This window comes from Chiloscyllium plagiosum, chromosome 15 (genome assembly GCF_004010195.1).
Source record: "Chiloscyllium plagiosum isolate BGI_BamShark_2017 chromosome 15, ASM401019v2, whole genome shotgun sequence".
In the NCBI taxonomy this organism is placed as follows: Eukaryota; Metazoa; Chordata; class Chondrichthyes; order Orectolobiformes; family Hemiscylliidae; genus Chiloscyllium; species Chiloscyllium plagiosum.
This window is the reverse complement of record NC_057724.1, coordinates 54,108,583-54,129,912: the sequence shown is the minus strand read 5'-3', so window position 1 is coordinate 54,129,912 and position 21,330 is coordinate 54,108,583. Positions and strand designations below refer to the sequence as shown.

Sequence of the window (21,330 nt, the reverse complement as noted above, 5' to 3'; positions counted from 1 at the left end):
GAGGACTAGTGGGGTTCTGTCCTGGTGGCGGTTGGAGGGGCGGGGTTCAAGGGCGGAGGAGCGGGAAGTGGAAGAGATGCGGTGGAGGGCATCGTCGACCACGTCGGGGGAGAAATTGCGGTCCTTGAAGAAGGAGGCCATCTGGGTTGTGCGTTTTTGGAACTGGTCCTCCTGGGAGCAGATGCGGCGGAGTCGAAGGAATTGGGAGAATGGGATGGCGTTTTTACAGGGGGCAGGATGGGAGGAGGTGTAGTAACTGGTCCTCCTGGGAGCAGATGCGGCTCCTACCTATAGAACCATATCCCATAGAACTGACACATGTCTTCAGGACACTGATGGCTGCAATAATTTCCTAAAAAATAAAACTGAAATGAAGGGATATAAAGGTAAGAAACATTGTTCTGCCATTCTCTCATTCCAATTACTTAAACTATCAACATTTTTTTCAATTGGCACTCCACATCCACTAGGCAGAAGTGGGTACTGCAAATGCTGGAAGTCAGAGTCTAGATTAGAGTGGTGCTGGAAAAGCACAGCAGGTCAGGCAGCATCCGAGGAGCAGCAAAATCAGGAATGAAGGCAGTGAGCCTCCGTCCACTACCCCCACCTCCCCAAACTGTAGCATAAATGCTGTCCCCTCCACATTTTACTTCAGCTTTGATGAAGAATCATCTAGACTTGAAGCGTTAGCTTGCTCTCTCTCCATGGATGCTGTCTGACTGCTGTGATCTCCAGCATTTGTTGTTTTCAGTCAGGATATAAAGGTATGTTAGCCAAACAAACAAATTAATATTGTTCCAAACAGAATGTTTTGAATTTTATATATTGCACTGTGTTTAATAATTTAATGATATTTTGATTGCCTTATTAATTAGTGCATAGGATAATTGGTTAATTGCTTTATTGCTGTTCATGGGACCTTGCAATACAATATGTAAATTGCTTGCTGTATTTGCCAATGGTGGCTGCATTTCAAAAGTAATTAATTAGTTGAAGCATTTTCGAAAATCTTTATGACATGAAAGGCGCGACATTAATTTATCTTATATTGCGTGGAAAACTGCACAATCATTTTCAGCCACATTATGGAAACTTCTGTTATCGTTGGTTTTCGGAATCATATGAGAAGAGCTATTCCATAGAGAGGGAGACAGAGACCTCTTTTTCTCATTTCTAGCTTGGTAAAGTAACCTGTGTGATGTAGATATCTTGTGATGTTTCCAATTCACACCTGATAAAAAGGCTTGTAAGACTCCAATTGCTTGTGAAGTGACTCCTCCTTTGTTTCAATTCTCTGTTGAGCCTTGAAAACCAACTAATCCCTCAAGCAGTTTGTGAAGAATGAAGGCTGTTTTTCTGATCTGGAAGCATTTTGACTCTGCAATGTGCTGGAGGCTGAAAGTGCTCTGGAATAGCCACCATTTACAATGCACTATGGAAATAACAGATGTATGGATATACATGAAGAGGAAAAGTGATAGCTGCTGGAAAGCTAAAGCAATATTTGGGTTTTGCTGAATGATCATTGTAAGAAATGTTGTCTCTGCAGATGTTGCCTGGTCTGCTGTGGGTTTTTGGCATTTTTGTGCTTTTGATACACTTCCAGTTACTGGAATCATAATTAGGATATTTATAACTAGGTTTCTGGTTGTATTTTCCAATTTTGGGTTGATTCTTTCTTCACAACAATGCATAAATTAACATTTCATTATTTGACCAATTCTATCTCGAAGGAAAATGCCAGCCTGTTGTGACCACTACAACAAATGATGCTTATCTATATGCATAGCCAATAATGTTGACAGCCTTTTTTTGTATTGTACTGTATTGGATGTCTGGTATTTTCAATTAGTTGAAAGACTGCCTGGAGTAGACAGTCTCTCACATCCTCAGCTTTTTATTGTTTGGAATATTACTGAGGTGAAACATTAAAATTTAAAAGAAAGTCATTACAACAACAATCATTTTGTACAGGTTTGATGGGGTTTAAGCTTTTATTTTTGCAATGCTTGACATTTTTATGAAAACATTTGGCAACTCTAGAAAAGGCCTATCAGTCCACTGATATTTTTGCATTTTGAATGTTTAAGAAAGCCAATTATCCCATCAAGTCTTTTCTATCAGGTTTCACTAGCAGTCAGCAGCCCTACTTCTGCAGATATATGAAATACACAATTTGAGTTTATGTAGTAGCACTCATTTCACCTGAGCAGAGAATGTTGCAAATATTATAATTTATCTTACTCTCACCATTCGACAAGCACCGGAGTCTGATAGGTACAGCTTAGCTTTGGCATTAGCATAGCATTTGTAAGATGCAATTTCAGTTACATTTAAACTCTTCGTACCTTACTTAAAACTCAGAATATTTGATCCTACTTTCCTTAATGATGATCAGTATCAATTCACTCATTCATTCATCTGATTTCCAGGTTGATGATTAACTTTTATATTCCCATTCCTGCTCTTTGATGAGAAACATGTTAAGCAAGAGTGAATCTACTTTTCTGATGTTTAATTTAGAATTTAATTAAATGATTCATAACGATTCTTAACACAGGCCTTTTGACAGACTAAATCTGCCAAACTAACCTGATCTCTTTAAAGGAACCTCAACTGATCAATATGAACTTATCGAAAAGTGAATAGTGATACTTGATATTGTTATTTTATACTAGCTTTTATTTTCTTTGTTTTTTAAAATCTTTTGCTATGTTTATTCTTCAAAGAATCTATGCTTATTCTTCAAAGTTTTGAGCAAAATACAAAATATACCAAAGATTCCATTGCATGAAGTTTGTTGCTGCTTAGGTCCTCGTTTTAAGCACTAGCCAGTTGGATATACATTTGGCCATCTACTATATGGGCTACCAGTTGCACAGATGGAGGAAATGTGAAAGCGGTTAATGACAGAAAAGCTAAATTCAGAAACAGCCTAAATCTCTGACTTCCCGCAGCTCCACATATAGATAACCACAACTATGAGAAAAGGACACTTTTGATTCACTTATCCTTAATCCAATTAATAGCAAGATGTTCATGATGAACATAGCCAATATTTTGCTTCAACTCCATTCTCCTACCTGCTCACCATACTATGGAATTTCCTAAGTCTCCCCTCTATCTCAGACTTCAATATATTCAAGGACGGAGCACAGACATTCTCTGGGGTAGAGAATTCCAAAACTCCGCAATACTCTGAATGAAATAAATGATCTTCATTTCAGTCCTAAATGATCAGCCTAAGAATAGATTCCATGTTCTAGATTCCTCAGCCAGGCCAGGTAATGACAAATTCAGAAAATGAATCATAAATCCCATTATCAAGTAATGTAAGATATGGAAATACATATACCTTAATTGGTCCAGAGTAAATGCACATGTCTCAGGGAGGCACCAGCTGCCTGCACACTGCTAGCTGTAACACGTACAGCCTTCATGGGTAGCAGCTGCCTGCCACTGCATGCAAGAAAGTAGTTAGATTGCTCCTCATTAGAGGGCTGGATACACAAAGGCAAAATGATAGTGTGGTACATATCAATGAGGAGGTCTTGTTGTTTTCTCCACATTAGTGGACAGTGATGCTAGGGGTCCCAACTTACTTTCCATTACATGACTGTCCAGAAATGTCTCCCACTCTTATGATCTAACATTGGCACATGTTGAAGGATTTACAGGTTGATAATTTACTTGGGTTCCAAATGGAGCTTCTGCTTGAGGCACAGGGGCAAAACAGAGACAATAGGCACATAATCCAGGCCCTCCAATAATTTTCAATATATAAAGAAATACTGTCCACCCCAATGTGAATCTGACAATTGTGCATCAATGTGCACAAAACTTTCATTTTTCCAAAATCTTCTTAAAGATTGGAGCCCTCAGCCTGTTACAACTCTTATAAGAGATGAATGGGAAATTAATCTGAGGTGAGTGGGTTTCCTCATTCCCTCTCCCAGAGAGCACTATGAAATTTGGAGACTGTCCCAGGGCTAATCTCTGCATTTTGTAAATTGCTCCCAGACTGTGTCCCAAACCCACCAGTGATTGAAAATCCAACTCCATATCTCAGACAGATAATACCTTCAGTACAGCATGGAGAAGAGCTGATAGATAATAACAGAAGTAAATGTTAGCTATCTTTTGTTATTCTAATTTTTGCTGTTGGCTGGCATTGGGCGGGACGGTGAAACCTCAGCATGCAAAATAACGAATACAGTGTGCACATTCCGATGTAAGAAATATATACCCTCTGATTTAATAAGATATTTAGAAATTTTTTTTAAAACTCTACATATGGTGATAAAATATGTATGTGGCCCTAAGTTATGCTTCTGCCAGACATGTGACCTCTGAACTTTATCAAATTGGTGATTTTTTTAACTTAAATACAGGGTTCTAGTAATAAGCCATAATCCACAACAGACCACAGAATCTCTCAACTGGTCATGTAGAGCTTGAGGGATACCATTCCCCAAGCATGGAGCTAAGCCTGAAGGAAGGGTAATTACACTTGCACCACAGTCTTTAGATGTGCCTCTTACTATGATGCTAGTTGTGTTTAACCTGAAATGATTAAAACTTACTGACAGGAGAACGTGGTAAAGCAGATTGCATTTCCATTACAACTTTAAATCTGTGTATAGTAAGTTCTTGTATTTGAAAAAGCATGTGAAATGGTTGCAGATACTTAGGTCCTCTGTGGACACTTTTAAAGTATGTTTTCACTGATCTCAGACGCTTTGAGAATGCAGACACCATCACTTATGCTGTTTTTAAAAAAATGTAATTGTTGAGAAGGGAGCTGACAGGTTGCCTGTAATCAAAAATCCACTAATTTCTCTGCTGGGTAGTAGAAATGAAAGCTCTAGTCAGGCTGTGTAAGCAGCAAGCTGTCTGATTGGAACATACCTGCAGTTGCAGATGGTTGCTATCAGTCTGATTATAAGTAATATGTTGTTTATTTTCTGACAGTAAAGCAGTAGAGGCTAACACTGCTGCAACATTTTAGTTCTGTTTTTATCTTGTGAAATAATTTGTTACCAAAAGTTGTTCAGTAGTTTTGTTTTATTGAGACTTCTGAACCAGATTCTGAGTAATCCATGAGGACATACTATTTTGATGGATCCATTCACTTTCCCAATGCAATATTTTGGTGCATTTATGTCCTCCTTCCCCACCCCAAACTTTGAAGCTTCTGTTCGATGGAAGCATATTTCAGCTCAACTCTTTGAATTTGGAACTAGTGTGTGCAGAATTACACCAATGAGTCCTCTAGTCCTTAACATTGGCCAGCAGGAGATCCAAATTATAGATGCACTGACGAGTGACGTTCCAACCAGAAGCTCAAAATTCTGTGTTAGATAATCCATACCAGTGAGAAATTATTTTACATTTAAGCTTAACTAATTGATTTAACTCCCACACTTTAAAACTTAGCAAAATTCCAAATTGCCCAAACCCATGTAATTTTGTTCCTTGGTACTACACATGCAGAATGAAATGCATCCCAAACACCCTTTTATTAACAAGTTAGATAACAATTTGTACCTTAAGATGCCAGAAAATTAATTCTTGTAAGTTAATACATGTCTAGAATTAAAAAAAAACATGAAGCACAGCAACTGGGACCAGAGATTAATTTGCTGAACACACACCAGACAACATGTGTATTTTAGCTGAGTACCAGTATACAGTTCTGCATTGTTTACAGAATACGACTCCACTTTTAATAATACAACAGGCGACACAATGCTCTTTGCTGTCCCTTTATGTTCAGAGGTAACTTTTTCCCCTCTTGAATATTTAGAAAGTCTTTGAAAAGCTTTTTGAATGTATATTGGTTTTACTATTTTGTATCCAAACTTATGATTTAAAGAAACAACTTGATATGGCCCGGAATGTTACCGAGATTCTTGAAAAAAAATCTTTTGAATAACTTTTAATGTTGAAGACAAAGTTTGATCTGTATATCAAGCATCTGCTTGTCATTACATTGACTTTATAAATTGCAAATCATTCCCTGATATCCATAAAATTCACATCTTCTGAAAATGTAAAGCGCCTTTTTTTTCTTAAATGGAGTGCTCTCTGTGCATAATCCTGGTATATGGCTGGGTCATCCTCACAAGCTCTGAGGTCCTTGCTGTTGTGCACTGGTTAGAGTGTGACAGTTACTTGGGCCATATTCCCCACAGGAGGGCCTCCAGAAATGTGGCCCCCAAGCAGCATCTGCCCCGGCATCTCAACAGGACTCCCTGGACCCGGACCATGGGGAGCCAGACAGCCATCAGATTGAGCTAACTGTTTCTTGGTCATCTTCCGTTCCTTGGCCCTTCGATTCTGGAACCAGATTTTAACCTAAATCAGAACAGAATTAGAACCGTAAGGCATATGGCAATAATTGGGAAACAAGTGTCATAACTTGAAATAAATTTTACTTTAGAAAGTTAGGGGCATTCAGTCTGTCCACAGAGGTTCACTATTCAAGCACATTATGGCTGATGTGATTCTAACTACTTACTGCCCTTGGTTTCTCTATTCTTACTGTCTTGTTTACCAACTATGAATTGCAGTATTAAAATGTTTAACCACTCATCAAACTTTTGGGAGTAGAGGGCTCCATTAATGGTGAAGTAGACTGATTTAGTGAAATCGCTTACTCCTGCTCCCAACATGTATATTCTTATGTTTGGTCATATGTTTCCACTGTCCTTTTGCACTCATACCATATCTTGAAATGTTTCAAAACACTTCACATGAGAATTTACTTTTTATAGTTTGGGGGCTGGAATAGTTACCTTGCAGATCTGCAGCCTTCAGATAATGAGAAAAGACGTAAATGCTGATTCTCTGAAATGAAAATTGAAAATGCTGGAAATATACATTGCCAGTCAACATTTGAAAGGAGGAATTAATGTTTGTGGTGGAAAACCTAGGTGCCATTAACCTTCCTATAGTTTTTCGTTGGCCCAGTTCATTTTCTGTTTTCATTTAATAATCGTGTCTCTACATATAAATTTTCTCTTCAAATCAAACCTCCTCATTTTTAGAAATAATCACAAAATTCACCTCTTTGTTTACCTCCATCATTTGAGGAGAAATTGAGGTCTGCAGATGCTGGAGATCAGAGATGGAAATGTGTTGCTGGAAAAGCGCAGCAGGTCAGGCAGCATCTAGGGAACAGGAGAATCGACGTTTCGGGCATTAGCCTGAAGAAGGGCTAATGCCCGAAACGTCGATTCTCCTGTTCCCTAGATGCTGCCTGACCTGCTGCGCTTTTCCAGCAACACATTTCCATCTACCTCCATAATTTCCCCACTGCCACGTTTCACCCTCCCCTTCCTCTACTGATTTTCGTAAAGTACATCATTTGCTTCTGTTTCAAGGTGCCTATTGTTGAGAGATTTTTAAGTTTGAAGAGACCTATATGAGCCTTATAATACCAAATAAAGAATCAAACCTCCTCATTTTTAGAAATAATCACAAAATTCATCTCTTTGTTTACCTCCATCATTTCCTCACTGCCACGTTTCACCCTCCCCTTCCTCTACTGATTTTTGTAAATTACATCATTTGCTTCTGTTTCAAGGTGCCTATTGTTGAGAGATTTTTAAGTTTGAAGAGACCTATATGAGCCTTATAATACCAAATAAAGAATTAAGTAATCTTTTACTGACAGTTATGAATAAGCTCACACCACTGAGCAGAAAGGATATTTCTTCATTGCAATGAAGTGATTTTCATTTAATTGTGATTTAGTCACAAGAATAAAACTAGCAGAAAGATTTGACCAGCAGGCTTTCTGAGGGACTCGCACAAAAATAAAACGAAAATCCAACATTGTCCACAACCACCTGATGATGGAGCGACGCTCCGAAAGCTAGTGCTTCCAATTAAACCTGTTGGACTATAACCTGGAGTTGTGTGATTTTTAACTTTGTCTCTGTGCAGTTTTGAGAAACAGTATTTCCTTTTCAAACAAACGCACTTAATACTGGATTTTCAGAAATGACACCTGGAAATGCACAACGGGTGTCCAAATATCAGACTGGAGTTCAGGCACGGAAGAGGCAATGATATGAAATTCTTGATTTGAGTGTGTAGGGACTTTAGGGCAATGTTGAAAATGAGCGCAATTATTTCGCAGATCCCAATTAGAATCTGGCAGGAGAAAGGGGTGTTGTATTTACGAATATTTTCCTACGTCAATGCAGATTTCTCTACAAGATTTTGTTAACGAACCTGTCTTTCTGAGAGTCCTAGGATCGTTGCCAGTTCCGATTTTCTCTTGATAGTAATGTACCTGTTGTAGTGAAATTCCTTTTCCAGCTCAAGCCTCTGATGATCCGTATAAACTACCCTGTACTTGTCTTTTGTCCGGGTTTTACCTGAAAAATGATATTGTGGAATTTAAAGCAACATTATGACGAATCCAGTAAAGCCGAATCTGAAAGAGTGACTTTCTCTTTTATTTGACCAGCAAACCCTAGTTAAGCTTATTGTTTTAGATTTAAATTTCTGCATTAATTCTTTACTCGTCATCTGTTACACGCATCAGTGGTATTTATTATTCTCGGAGATGGGGCCAGATACCCGAAATTAATTCGGACTTTTTGGCATGTTTAGTATTCGGTTTTTGTGCCGAATAAGAAATAACTTACGTTTAATAACTTAATGTTATCCAGTAAAATAAGTTACACGTTGCAATATGCTAACGTAGAATACTGTATTTTTAAAACGTTGTATAGCAATATCTGTAATAAATGTAGCAATTAATGTAATAAATGAAACGAATATCCTGTAATCCTCCTAACGGATCAGAATCAAATTTAAATTGACACTGCTATTTATATTTCTTGAGCACCACAAAGTGACAAGGATGCATTCCTGTTGTGAATATTTCATCTCTCTTGGCTAGTTTACGAACTTCTCAAGACAGCTATCCTAATTCAGCTTTGTATGTTTGCATTTCGACAAATATTTACCTTCCCACCAGACCCGCATCCCAGATAAGTACATTCTCAAAACAAAATGTAGTTAAGTGCACAAAATAACACTTCAACCAAGTGTCGATTTCCACAGGAGAGCTTTTCTGCAAATCTCTCCCAACTACAATGCAATGTCATCCAGTCGTCTGATTTCTGGTAGTCTAACCGCGAGTTTCAAAGCACAAACACGAGTTACGGGGAAAAAAACGTAGATACAGCAAGAATTTTATCTTTGGAAAAGAAAAGACAGTGGGGTGAAGTCACAAAAATGTTAGATCTATCTACGTTGTGCAATGCGCCCACCTTTAGCAATGTCACAAAAATTTATAGGTTAAACTGTCATGTGTGGTACTTGGAATTTCAGTTTAAATCCTTTCGAGAAATGGAAATGAAGCTCGACGTCCCCTCAAACGGATTCTTTAATCCTTGTAAATGTTTGCAACTCGTTTCCCTACTTGAAAGATGAGACCAGACCACTCTGTGGTGCATACACCCCCTTGGACATGTTAACAACGCGGTATTCATATGATAAAGCGAACACACTCCACACAAAGAGCTACAAGTTAATTTTACAAAAGGGTGACTTTCTAGTAGTCAGATCACAGGACAATCTGTTTGATTTCCCTCACATAAACAACTGGCGGCATTTACTTTCATCTTAAAAGCATCTTTTAAACACAACATCGAAAACGAAGCGTCTGCAGGCTCTCGGGCCCAATAGTACAAGGGAGCCAAACTTTTTAAAAGAGAATTGCTGAATATGAGCTGGTATTCAAATTTCAATTGCAACTTCAGGATAAACTGTTCCATTGCATTTAACACGAGTATCGATCACCTTTAATACTGTTTCTTAGAATATCTTCTCATTTACTCGTTTTTAATAAATCCACAAAAAATATTAAGGATTCTTTCTAAAAAGAAACGTATTTTAAATTGAATCTTGACCAAATAAGCCGATGTGCAGTATTTGAATGATTGCTCCTCAAACTGATGATTTGAGAGTCTCATGGGCCAAAACTTGCCTCTTCTACATAACACTCATTGCTTTTATTTCTAAATATATCAGCTCTATTCAGACCATTTTGCAGTTACTTCGTATTCTGTGATTTATTATTGAATCTCTGTTCTGTCCAGGCTTCTAGCTGATGCACAATTTATGTGTGGTCTAGTTCATTATGAACAGTTTTAATATCTCTATAAGGGACCAAGGTGTTGATCGTCACTCTCATTCAAAATGGACCATAGACTCGAATAGACAACTTAAAAGTTAACCCTTATTCTCTCCTACACGATTGCAATCACTTCCCTTACAGTTCTTGACCAAAGTGTTGTGGATTTCCAGCATGAGCTGATATTCTTCGAATTGTACTTATTGACATTTTGTTCACTTGTTAAGTTCAGATTGTCTTAATATGTTTCTCTCACAATTCTAACTGTTAAATGTATTCAATTTCAAGAGAATTCTTCAAACCATTTCTAGCTTCCAATTCCAACCTCCTTATTCCAAATCAGAAATGAGTTTGATTTATAATTTACTTATATCCCCCCCCCCCCCCCCCCCAGGCCACAGATAGAACATATTTGCATTTGAACAAAAATTGACCTGTCTTGCGGGTGTGCCAAGGGTTAAAATTCAACAGGTTACCCGAAGCCTATGTAAATATGACCTCGGTTTATAACGCGGCCATCCGCACTCGCATTATTCACCTTGGTAATAAAATTCGGGAGACATTGCGAGCCAGACAATGCTACAAGGACAAGATTCATTATTTATTGTGAAAATCGTCACCCTTTCCGGTAATATAAAGCCTCCATGTTCCCAGATAATGAGGAGTTAGGAAGCGTAACAGGGCGCATATCAAAGCTAGCAAAGTGTTGAAAGGGCATGCCGCCTGAATATGACAAATAACAATGTGGTGACTGAAGAAACGGGACCTCACAGCTAGTTTACAGGATGGCAAATTAGCATTCAAACCGAGACCGGCGCCTGGTTACATTCGCACCTCCTGCAATTTGCATGGGATTCTCTCACTGGAATCTGGGACCACTGTCCCAATTCAATGATACTGTCGCTTTTAAAAAAAGAATAATCCGGTTTTGTTACCCCTGCTGGAAACTTTTCTTTAAAAACAATACCTTCACGCAAATTATAATAGGGAAGAGATTTGTTTAGCTCCAGAAATCTATTGGGTTGAAGGGAGTGTTGACACAACACTGACAACAGGAACAAGGTGGAAGCAACACCCTAGGTAGGACTAATATTGGGAGCTTGCGAAGCCGGACTTAGGTTCGTTCACACAGTGTAACCTCTGTGTAACCTTACAATAGGCGCTTACAGGGGATTGGTTCCCGCGTCCAGGCTGGCCCTTCCAAAACCAAGTCAGAGACTAACACCTTCCAGTTCACTTTCCGACCTTAACAGCTCGCCGCTGCCAATCCGATTATTTAAATTGGAAAAATAAAAGCAAAATACTGCGGATGCTTCAAACCTGAAACAAAAAAACAGAAAATGCGGTAGAAATTCAGCGCCGGCTGCCATGGTGGAGAAAATAATAATTTCATATTTTGGAACAAACAACGGAAATTTCTGGAAAAACTCATCAAGTCTGACAGAATCTGTTGAGTGCACTCTGCTTTCTCTCCACAGATGCTGCCAGACTTGCTGAGTTTTTCAGCAATTTCTCTTCCTGTTTCTGATTGACAGCATCAGCAGATTTTTTTTAATTTAATATTTTGAATCCACTATAACTTCTTTGTAATTCTATCCGTTACTCGCTCCATAAAATGCTGCCAGACCTGCTGAGTTCCTCCTACACTTCTTTGATTTTAATTCAAATTGAACAGTAAGTTTTAATGTGCTTTTGGAAATATGTGGAGTGGTTGTTAATGGTCCTCTAACCATTGTGCAAGTCTCAAATCCGCGAGTGTTTTGTTGTCCCAGGGATTTTAAGCAATGGAAATTGGCCTACGATTGTGGGGACCAGATCCGATCATTTGGCCAGTTCCAGGAAAGCACTAGAAAGCCTCAAGCGAACAAATGCGGATTTAATTAACATTCAGCAATGATTTTTTTGAACTGGCTCCAGATCACAACGTTTATTTTCAAACCCTTTCAAATGTGATTCGGTAAACCAGAAATACCTAAGAAGCTGAAAGATGGGTTGGCCACCAAATGAAAAATGATTCAATTTCTTATCTCAAATGGCTAATACTTGAGGCTGTAAAACAGAACCACCCGTATTTCCTTATTTAACTAACATTTCACCAATCTGTTCATTCTGATGCAAACAGGCATCAAAAGAAAGGCAGTCACCACACACTACTGGTCAGCTTCTCTTCCGCATGCAATGATCCAGCAAATCTCTCAGACATGCTCCTTCCAATAGTCCTGTTGTTATTAGAGTCCATGCGGAGGTAGTCGAAGTCTGGGAAAGCAGTTTCCTTTCACACGCAGAGTCTGGCGAGTCAGGCATTTGGAAGGTGTTCCGTGCAGCCACATTGCAAGACGGGACACACGAAGGGCTTGGCCGACCTTTCATGTGTTTTTTTTTTAAAAAAAAACACATTAGGGGATAGGAATCACTGGCCTTAGCGTTTCCATTCCATCGACGTAAATGGAACTGCGGGGCCTGGCCCAATTTCTTGCCCTGTAATAGGCAAGGGCTCAGGTTTGGCTTGGCTACAGTTCCCTCAGTTCCAATAGTTCTCAAAAAAAAGAGCCGAGTAATCGCAATGATTTCAAAAAAGTGCAAAGTTGAAGTTAATAAAACATAAACATTTTGCCAATTGCATAAAAATGAGATTTGCAAACAAAATCTAAAAGCCTCAGGCCTCGTAATTAAAAGTAAGACTTTGCCAAATCCTGACTTTTTTGTAATATACAGACTGATGCAGCCTTCTACAGGGCTTAGCACGCACACTCAAACTGGGCTTTCCTGCAATCAACGCAATGGAGAACCTAACCCTATTCTAACAGTAACATTCTAAAACAGAGCCCGAGCATCGACACAAACGCTTCACACCCGGCCCAGCAGATTGCTCAGTGTAGTTGAGAGATGAACCCCATTTCTATAAACATTTCCCAAAACAAAAGACAAAGGATTCTTTGTGAAAATGACCACATGGAACGATCTGTACCCAGGACACTAATCACTATCGTCATTTAACATCAGATTTCAATCTACAGAAAGCCAAGCATGAATAATATCAACATACCTTTCTAGAAGCCAACATTATCACTTGCATTAATACTTGAGTTAAATATAATAACTGCAAGCGACTAATATCTGTATTTCTGAATATAGCTCTCCTTGTTCCCACCACCGTTGAATATGCACCTACTTTACCTGGGCCCCGAATTGTACGGAACCAGAAGGTTTTTGAAGTGTTGGAGAGTTCTTACCTGCAGCAGAGATCTGTGCTGTTTTCTTCATCCATTCATAGGGATTGCGCCTCTGACTATTGGGCGACGTTTGCCCCCCTGAGATTGCGTCTAAAGGAGGAAGGATTCCTGCAGCTGGGGTGTTCATGGGGTTATAGTCAGGCGAGCTGTAAGAAACCTGCGCTGGAGTAGAGTTACTGATCTGAACTGGCACTGTGTTCGATGGCCCGGGCCCATAAGAACTCCAGTCCTCTCTTGGTGGACCATACGGAGAGGCCCAAGACACCGAGGTTTGGGGATGGTTTTCCATATTAGGCACATGATATCCCGCGTACTCCGAGTACTGTGGCGGAGAAACGAAGTTCTGTGTGGATAAATTGATGCTTGGTCGTCTAACGGGTCCTGGGTACATGCTTACTTCTTTATCCAATATATAGCCCACATACATGGCGAGGGTTAGGGTTTGCGTGCATGCTGCAGCCAGTTGTGGCCGTCTACTTGGACTGGCATTTGCCTGGCGAGGCTCATACTGAACTGCCCCTATCACACACGATTAACCATTGTTGACAGGACCCTGCTACTAACGGTGTACCAAAGGCGCCGCGACGTCATTGCACCGCCTGGTCATCGATTTGCATTCAAATAAGAACGGGATTTAAAAAAAAATAAAGCCACCTTTCTGCTCTGTGGCACTTCCTATTGCCAGAGAAGTCCACCTCAGCAATAAATTGTAAACACCAAAAGCATTACAATAACACCGAGATACCTGCACTTTGGAGAGAAGTTGAATTTTCGTGCAAATCTGAAATTTTCAATGGGATACGTTTTGTAATGTGCTCCTAAGGACTTATATGAACGATGTCTATTTTTGGGAAGCAAACATTTGAACGGGCATAATCATTAATCAAAAAATGCACACACCCCCCCCTTCTGAAGAGGGATCACTGGACTTAAAACGTTAGCTCTGTTTTCCCTATACAGATGCTGCCAGACTTGCTGAGTTTCTCGAGCAATTTCTGCTTTGTTTCAGACTTCCAGCATCTGCGGTTCTTCTTTTCACATTAAAATGCACACATTACTATTCCATTTACCGGTGTGGCATACTTTAAATCTGACCTTGAATATAATATTGCTATAAAGCCAAGTAATTAAGTGGATTTCTCAATGCGTTCTGGCCGCAGTCAACCAGTGACAGAAAGCAAATGATTTGAACTCCCGAAGGCACTTTCAGGCAGATACAACGTATGTGCTTACCAGATAGTTTGCCCATTTGCTGGTTCAAGATTTGCTCAAATTGGGCAAGAAATTAAATGATCAATAATTCTTTTCAAATTGTAAGGATCATTTGATTTCATTTTGAAATTCCTGATAAATTTGAGAAGGATAAAACAAGTCCCTTGAAATGAAGCTACCCCCGGGGGTCACAGAACTAATTAAATCGTGTGGGCCTCTCAGTTGATAATGATTCTGAAAGAGAAATTTTGAACCTCATCTTACTGTGTTTACCTGGTTTTGTGGGATATTGAATGATACTTCCGATCTTAAATATCTTAAAAGCGCAAATGCAAACTGGTATAAGGTGGCTTTCTGAAATTTACAAAATAAAACTATTTTACTCGCTTCTTGGATTTTTGTTTAGCAGTGTGGACAGCAATGATGCTTTCATTTCTTAACATATAAAACCACGCGAAAGGGACGTCGTCCACTAGTTTTCAGATTGTTATGTAGATGAGGAACAACTCCATTTGACACAACCATTGACGGTGCAAAGAGGTGCAAAGTATCATGAAGCGGTTTCTTCCCTTAATGCGAACGTTACAGTTGAAAGTTCTTCACAGTTATAGTGTCACTTGTTAAATCCATCCCCGCTGAAAAGGAATGTGTATCTGATCAAGGGTTCGCTTTCAATTGGAATATATAGACTTTTACCGTCCCGTGGACAGCTCTATTATAAAACACACTCCAGAAGAAAAGATTTGCCTGGTTTTAGCACTATTTTATGAATCTAAAACGCAGTTACACTCTTACGATTAGTCTGAGATTAGGGACTAAGGGTAAGATTTGCAAAATCCTCACATTCGGCCCAGTCCACCAATGCAGAAGAATGTTTGGTGTATAACTTCTCAGAAACACACGGAGAGAGAGCTCACTGCTGGCTTGTAAAGTTTGAGTTTACAGTCGGAATAAAATCCACATAAAACACCTTTTGTAAGTCCTTTGCTTTCGATTATAGAGCAGTCTAAGCGGGTCAACTGGTCCTATCTCTGAGCACTTCCTAAATTCCAACTGATATTGGACGGGACATGCATTCCGCATGCGGCAAATGTGTAATTCATCCTTAGCCAAGGAACAGGACATTTCAGTAAAACTTTTAACGTGAAAATATAAGACAATGGTCACCACCTTCTGCTTAGCGTGTTTTGTAGCCTGTATCTGTTTCTTTTTGATTCCTTTTTGCCTCACACAATCTGCCTTTAAGGTACGTTTCAATGTTTTCAGAATAATAAAAGCACACGGTTATTCTATGACTCCCCATAAAATTAACTTGGAGTGCAAAACAAAGGAACTGAAATGGAGAAAAACTGCACAAAGCTCCAATACAAAGGGCCGGGGGTGGGGGAGGTTGGTGGGGAGCAGGGAGGTTACTTGAGCACCATACACAGAAACCTAGCTCACAGGTGCAGCAGATAATCAGGAAGGCAAATGGGATGTTGGCCTTATTTCAAATGAGTTGGTGTATAAGAGTAGGGAAGTGTACTGTACAAGGTGCTGGTAAGAGAACATCTGGAGGATTGTGAGCAGTTTTGATCCCCTTATATAAGGACAGATTGGCAACAGTTCAGAGGAAGTTCACTAGGATGATCCTCAGTATGGAGGTTTTCACTTGAACAAAAGTTAAATAGATTGGGTCTCTACTTGTTGGAACTTAGAAGAATGAAAAGCAATTTCGTTGAAACATATAGAATTCTTAATAGGCTTGAGTGGATAAATGCTGGGACGATGATTTCCCTCGTGGGAGAGTCTAGGACTTTCTGGTATAGTCTCAAAATAAAGGGGTGCCAATTTAAGATTGAGTTGAGGAGGAATTTCTTCTCTCAGAGGGTTGTGAGCCTTTGGAACTCCTTCCACAAAATGCTGTGGGGGCAGGGAGGGAGGTGGATGGGGTTGAACCACACACCTTGTGTATATTTAAGGCTGAGATAGATTTTTGATCCGAAAGGAAATCAAGGCGTATGGGGAAAAGGCAGGAAAGTGTTCAAGGGAATGACAGATCAGCCATGATTCTATTGAATGGTGGAGCAGGCTTGAGGGGCTGAATAACCTTCTCTTAAACTTATTTAGAATGATAGAATCCCTACAATATGGAAACAGGGCCATTTGGCCCAACAAGTCTACACCGACTCTCTGAAAAGCATCCCACCCAGACTCGCCCGTCTACCCTGTCCCTGTAACACTGCATTCCCCTAGACACTGAGGGCAATTTAGCATGGCCAATTCACCTAAACTGCACATCATTGGATTGAGGGAAGAAACTGGAGCACCTGGAGGAAACCCATGCGGAGATGGAGAGAATGGGCAAACTCTATACAGACAGTTGCCCAAGGCTAAAATTGAACCCAGGTCCTTGACGTTGTGAGGCAGCAGTGCTAATTTCTTACGTTTTTATAGTTTTATATGTATCTAAAGAGAGGGAAACAAGCAGTCATATAACAAACATAGAGTGCTGAAGAAACTCAGCAGGTCTGGCAGCATCTGTGTGACTCTTCAAATCACATTGGACTTGAAACATTAACTTTGCTTCTCTCTCCATTGATGTTGCCAGGCCTTATGAATTCCTCCAACACTCTCTGTACATGTTTCAAGTTTCCATGATCTGTAGTATTTTGCCTTTGAACAATTGTACATGTGATTGTTGGAGGGTCAAGGACATCATTAAGGAACTAAGACTGATTTTGAAGATTTTGGTCTTGGTTATAGGCCTTAGAGCAGTACAAAAGTGGCCTCCTGTCAATTTGAAGCTGGGAACAAGGTTCTATCGTATTGATGAAAATAAAGAATTGCAGTGTATTACAAATGTCAGGCCTAGCAATAGGTCAATGTAATCGGATATGGGCTCGGATTGGATCGTGACTTATATTATGTTGACGTACCAGACAAAACACTGTCTTATGAATGCATAGACGTATGTGTAAACTAGAATTTATGGATAATCCAATGGATAATGTTTAATTTTGCAAGGAGTCAGGAGAATTCGAGATGGGAATGTAGGTCAGATAGAATCCATGATTAAGATATTGAAAAAAAACGTAATGAGAGCATTTTCTAAATCTAACAAAGGAGTGACTGTGCAGAGCCAACAGATTCAACCTTCCATATATGCAAACCATTAAAACAGGCAGTTACATTAAGCAATGGAAGAGGCTAATTTGGAATTACTGCAACTGTACAAGGTGCTCCTAAGGTCAGATCTGGAATACTGTAATTTTGGAATCATTTCAAGGATGTTGGAATGCAATGGAGCAGATTTTGTGCTTTAGTTGTATGGAACCTTGAATCAGACCCCATCTGAAGGAGCTCATTCAGTTCTGGGCACTGTACCTGAGGTAGAAATATTAACCTTGGAGGGGTTGATGCCACCATGATAATGTAGCAAAGCTTAAACAAAGCACCTGTTATTCTAATGAATATAATAATATAGGAACAGGAGTAGATCACTTAGCCCCTGAAGTATGCACTATCATTCAATAAGATTATGGTTTATCTGCAAACTCATGCTGTAACTGTGCCAATATTTCTTTATACCTGTAGTTAACAAATAACTGTCAATCTCAGATTTTCCTACTTTTAATGCTTTATCTTGACATTTAAGAGTTTGGTCTTATTCTGCATAACAACATTTGTTGAGAAAAATAATTAGCAAGAGCATCTCTCCTCACAGTCATACATATTGCTAATGGAAATCTTTCTGCCTGTTGCATACTGCAGACATTTCCATCTCCAGTATTTAGCACCTGAATGTTTCCATAAATGATAGCTTTTGCCTTGGATAAAGGAAATTAATTTGCGCTCGGGTAAAGGAAATTAATGGCAATGAAAAGTTAAAGGTGCAAAATAGATGAGTAGAGGGGAAATCTGTTATATCATGACCTTATATAAAAGGGTAGTTAATCAACTGTTCAGAACTTGTCTGCACAAATTATCACAGTACTCTAGCTAATTTGCCTTGTATAATGTTTCTTAACCTGCCTATTTTAGTTACAAGATGTGAGTAGTTACTACTACTCACATTCCTAACAATCACATAAAAGTGAACATTATAGACAGTTTATCTCAAATAAGGCTATACACGCTTAGTCAAAAGCACAGTTAAAGATAGTTGTCCTGTAAAAACGAGTAATAAATTCAAAGAGGGCTTGTTAAAAAGTGACAGAATTGCAGAACATTTCAACGTGTGAATGACTGTCTCATTGCCCTTATTGGTGAGATAGAGAGAGTGTTTTTGCTTATTTATGTCTCAGACATTACTTAGGATGATCACATCTCTTTGCTTAAATAACCCCCTATCTGATTAAGTGAGAATTGAATTCTGCTGTTTAAGCAAACCATTAAAGATGTATAACTTTTGTTTGGCTTTTCTATCATAATGGTTTTGGTGTAAGGATTTACAGCACATTACCTCTTTGGGTTTTATATTACCCTGTGGTTATTTTTCATGGTGGAATTGTTGAAGTCCTTTGCACGCCCATGCTTCTGATCCTCAGCCAACACATTGCCTTGCAACAACCTTCAGCTACCTGAATCAGATAACCGGTTCTAGTGTGGATGCTTGTGATGTTTTCGTAATATCAGAAAATGATAAATAAAGCAGTATTTTTATGCATCACAAATATTCCCAATGCTCTATTTCTACTGATTCAGAGGATAAGTGTGGGACTGACTAGGTCAATATTAATTGTCAATCCCTAACTGGCCAGAAAACAATAAGAGTCAACCAAGTTGTTATGCTTCTATATTCACATCTAGACCAGACCAGGTAAGGATGGCAGATTTTCTTCCCTGTAGAATATTAGTGAACCAGATGGATTTTTTTTCCCGACAATCAACAATGGTTTCATGGTCATCAATAAACCAGATAACTTCTAGATTTAAAAAAAATTCAAATTCAACCATCCACCATGGGAGGATTTGTTTTTACCTAGAGGATTTGAGCCTGTCTCCCCAGAACATTACTCCGGTCTCTAGACTGTCTAGTGACAATATCCAAGTTATAACTGTTCAGAACAGATAATGGCTCTACATTGGCTGCTTTTTAAGAATTATTGACACAAGGACCTCTATGCAAATATAGAAATGGGTGATATTTGGGAGAGGAGCTAGAATTTGATGAGGAAGAGCTCCTTTGCAGGTGATGCAGGTGAAGTGTCCTTGAAAATGTTGGAACTGTAGGTATAAATCCCAGAATTGAATAGCATTGACTGGTTACAGCTTTATATTCAGTGTAGGCAGGCAGGAGCCTGGAAGAACACAGCAAGCCAGGCAGTATCAGGAGGTGTAGAAGTCAATGTTTTGGTATAACCCTTTTTCAGGACTTTATATTCCTCAGAGGTGCAGAAAGAATGTGAAAGATAAGATAATACATGTTATTTGTGCATTGAGGACAGAGGGATCTGTAAATTTAAAAGGTCATTAAATTTTACACTGATTTATATTAGCATAGCTGTCTGATTCAAGTGACCTTAACACATTCATTTCTGTAATAGGTTTAGGTACTTTTTAATTACAAAGTATCAGCAGTAAGTTTTATTTTTAAAAATATAAGTTATTTGATCTTTTTAACATCAGGATTAAACACCATAAATTAATGTACAGTGACAATGTCAACAAAACTGGCTAAACGAGATCTTGTTACTTAGCAGTGTATTCAAAACTGCTGTAAAGTTGTGTCAAACTAAATATTAGCTGAAAATGTGTTGCTGGAAAAGCGCAGCAGGTCAGGCAGCATCCAAGGAACAGGAGAATAGACGTTTCGGGCATAAGCCCTTCTTCAGGCTTCCTGAAGAAGGGCTTATGCCCGAAACATCGATTCTCCTGTTCCTTGGATGCTGCCTGACCTGCTGTGCTTTTCCAGCAACACATTTTCAGCTCTGATCTCCAGCATCTGCAGCCCTCACTTTCTCTCAAACTAAATATTACTATAGATTTGTAAACAAAGTGTTGTCCGTGGAAGTACATCAAAGATTGTTCTTTATTTTTATACCCAGAAGGGTTATCATACACACCTGAGCAACTTTCCTACCACCAAAATCACTCTGTTCTTAAATTGTTTTTTGTCCTTTTTAATTACCACCTGTAATCACCCATATAGCCAATTAAATATTTACTTTCAAAGCTCATTAAAGACAATCAAAAATGGATGGATGCAGGGAGAGATGGAAGGTTGTTCTTTCACCTATACCAAACAAATAGTTAATTACTGTAAAATTGTTATTTAAATGTTATCTGACAGTACATTAAATATTACAACATGTAATTAATAATTGCAAGTAATTTATAAAGATTACTTAGAATGTTTAGCCCAGAAATGGACTGATTGGGTCTTCATACCAGTGTTTATGCTATACATAAACTCCCTCTCATCCTACTTCATCTAACACTATCAGCAAAACTCTATTATTTCTTCCTTGTGCATTTATCCAGCTTTCTCTTAAACACATCTATGCTGCTCCTGGCAGTATCACATCCTCATTACTCTCTGGCATCTTTATCATACTAAATAAAATAGTTTTATGGCTTTTTTAGTACAGAATTTAGTACTGCTGAGAAAGTACATTTTTACAAAGTTCTTTATTGTGCATTGAAAAGAGTGTAATGTTTAAGAAATACATACGCAATGGAGAAACAAAATTTATACTGTATGAGAAGAGAGTGCTGATTGGTTGGCAAGTGGTCTCTGATTGATGA

At 38.9% G+C, this 21,330-nt stretch overlaps 1 protein-coding gene across 1 annotated transcript; it reads right to left on the bottom strand.

Annotated features, from left to right (window-relative positions):
• Window positions 1-6,156: 6,156 nt before the first annotated feature.
• Window positions 6,157-13,816, bottom strand: cdx4 (caudal type homeobox 4). The gene is made up of 3 exons (XM_043705309.1): window positions 13,390-13,816; window positions 8,242-8,387; window positions 6,157-6,357 (listed from the first exon to the last, which is right to left on the bottom strand). The coding sequence occupies exons 1-3, from the start codon at window positions 13,814-13,816 to the stop codon at window positions 6,157-6,159; spliced, it is 774 nt and encodes a 257-aa protein (XP_043561244.1).
• Window positions 13,817-21,330: the final 7,514 nt, after the last annotated feature.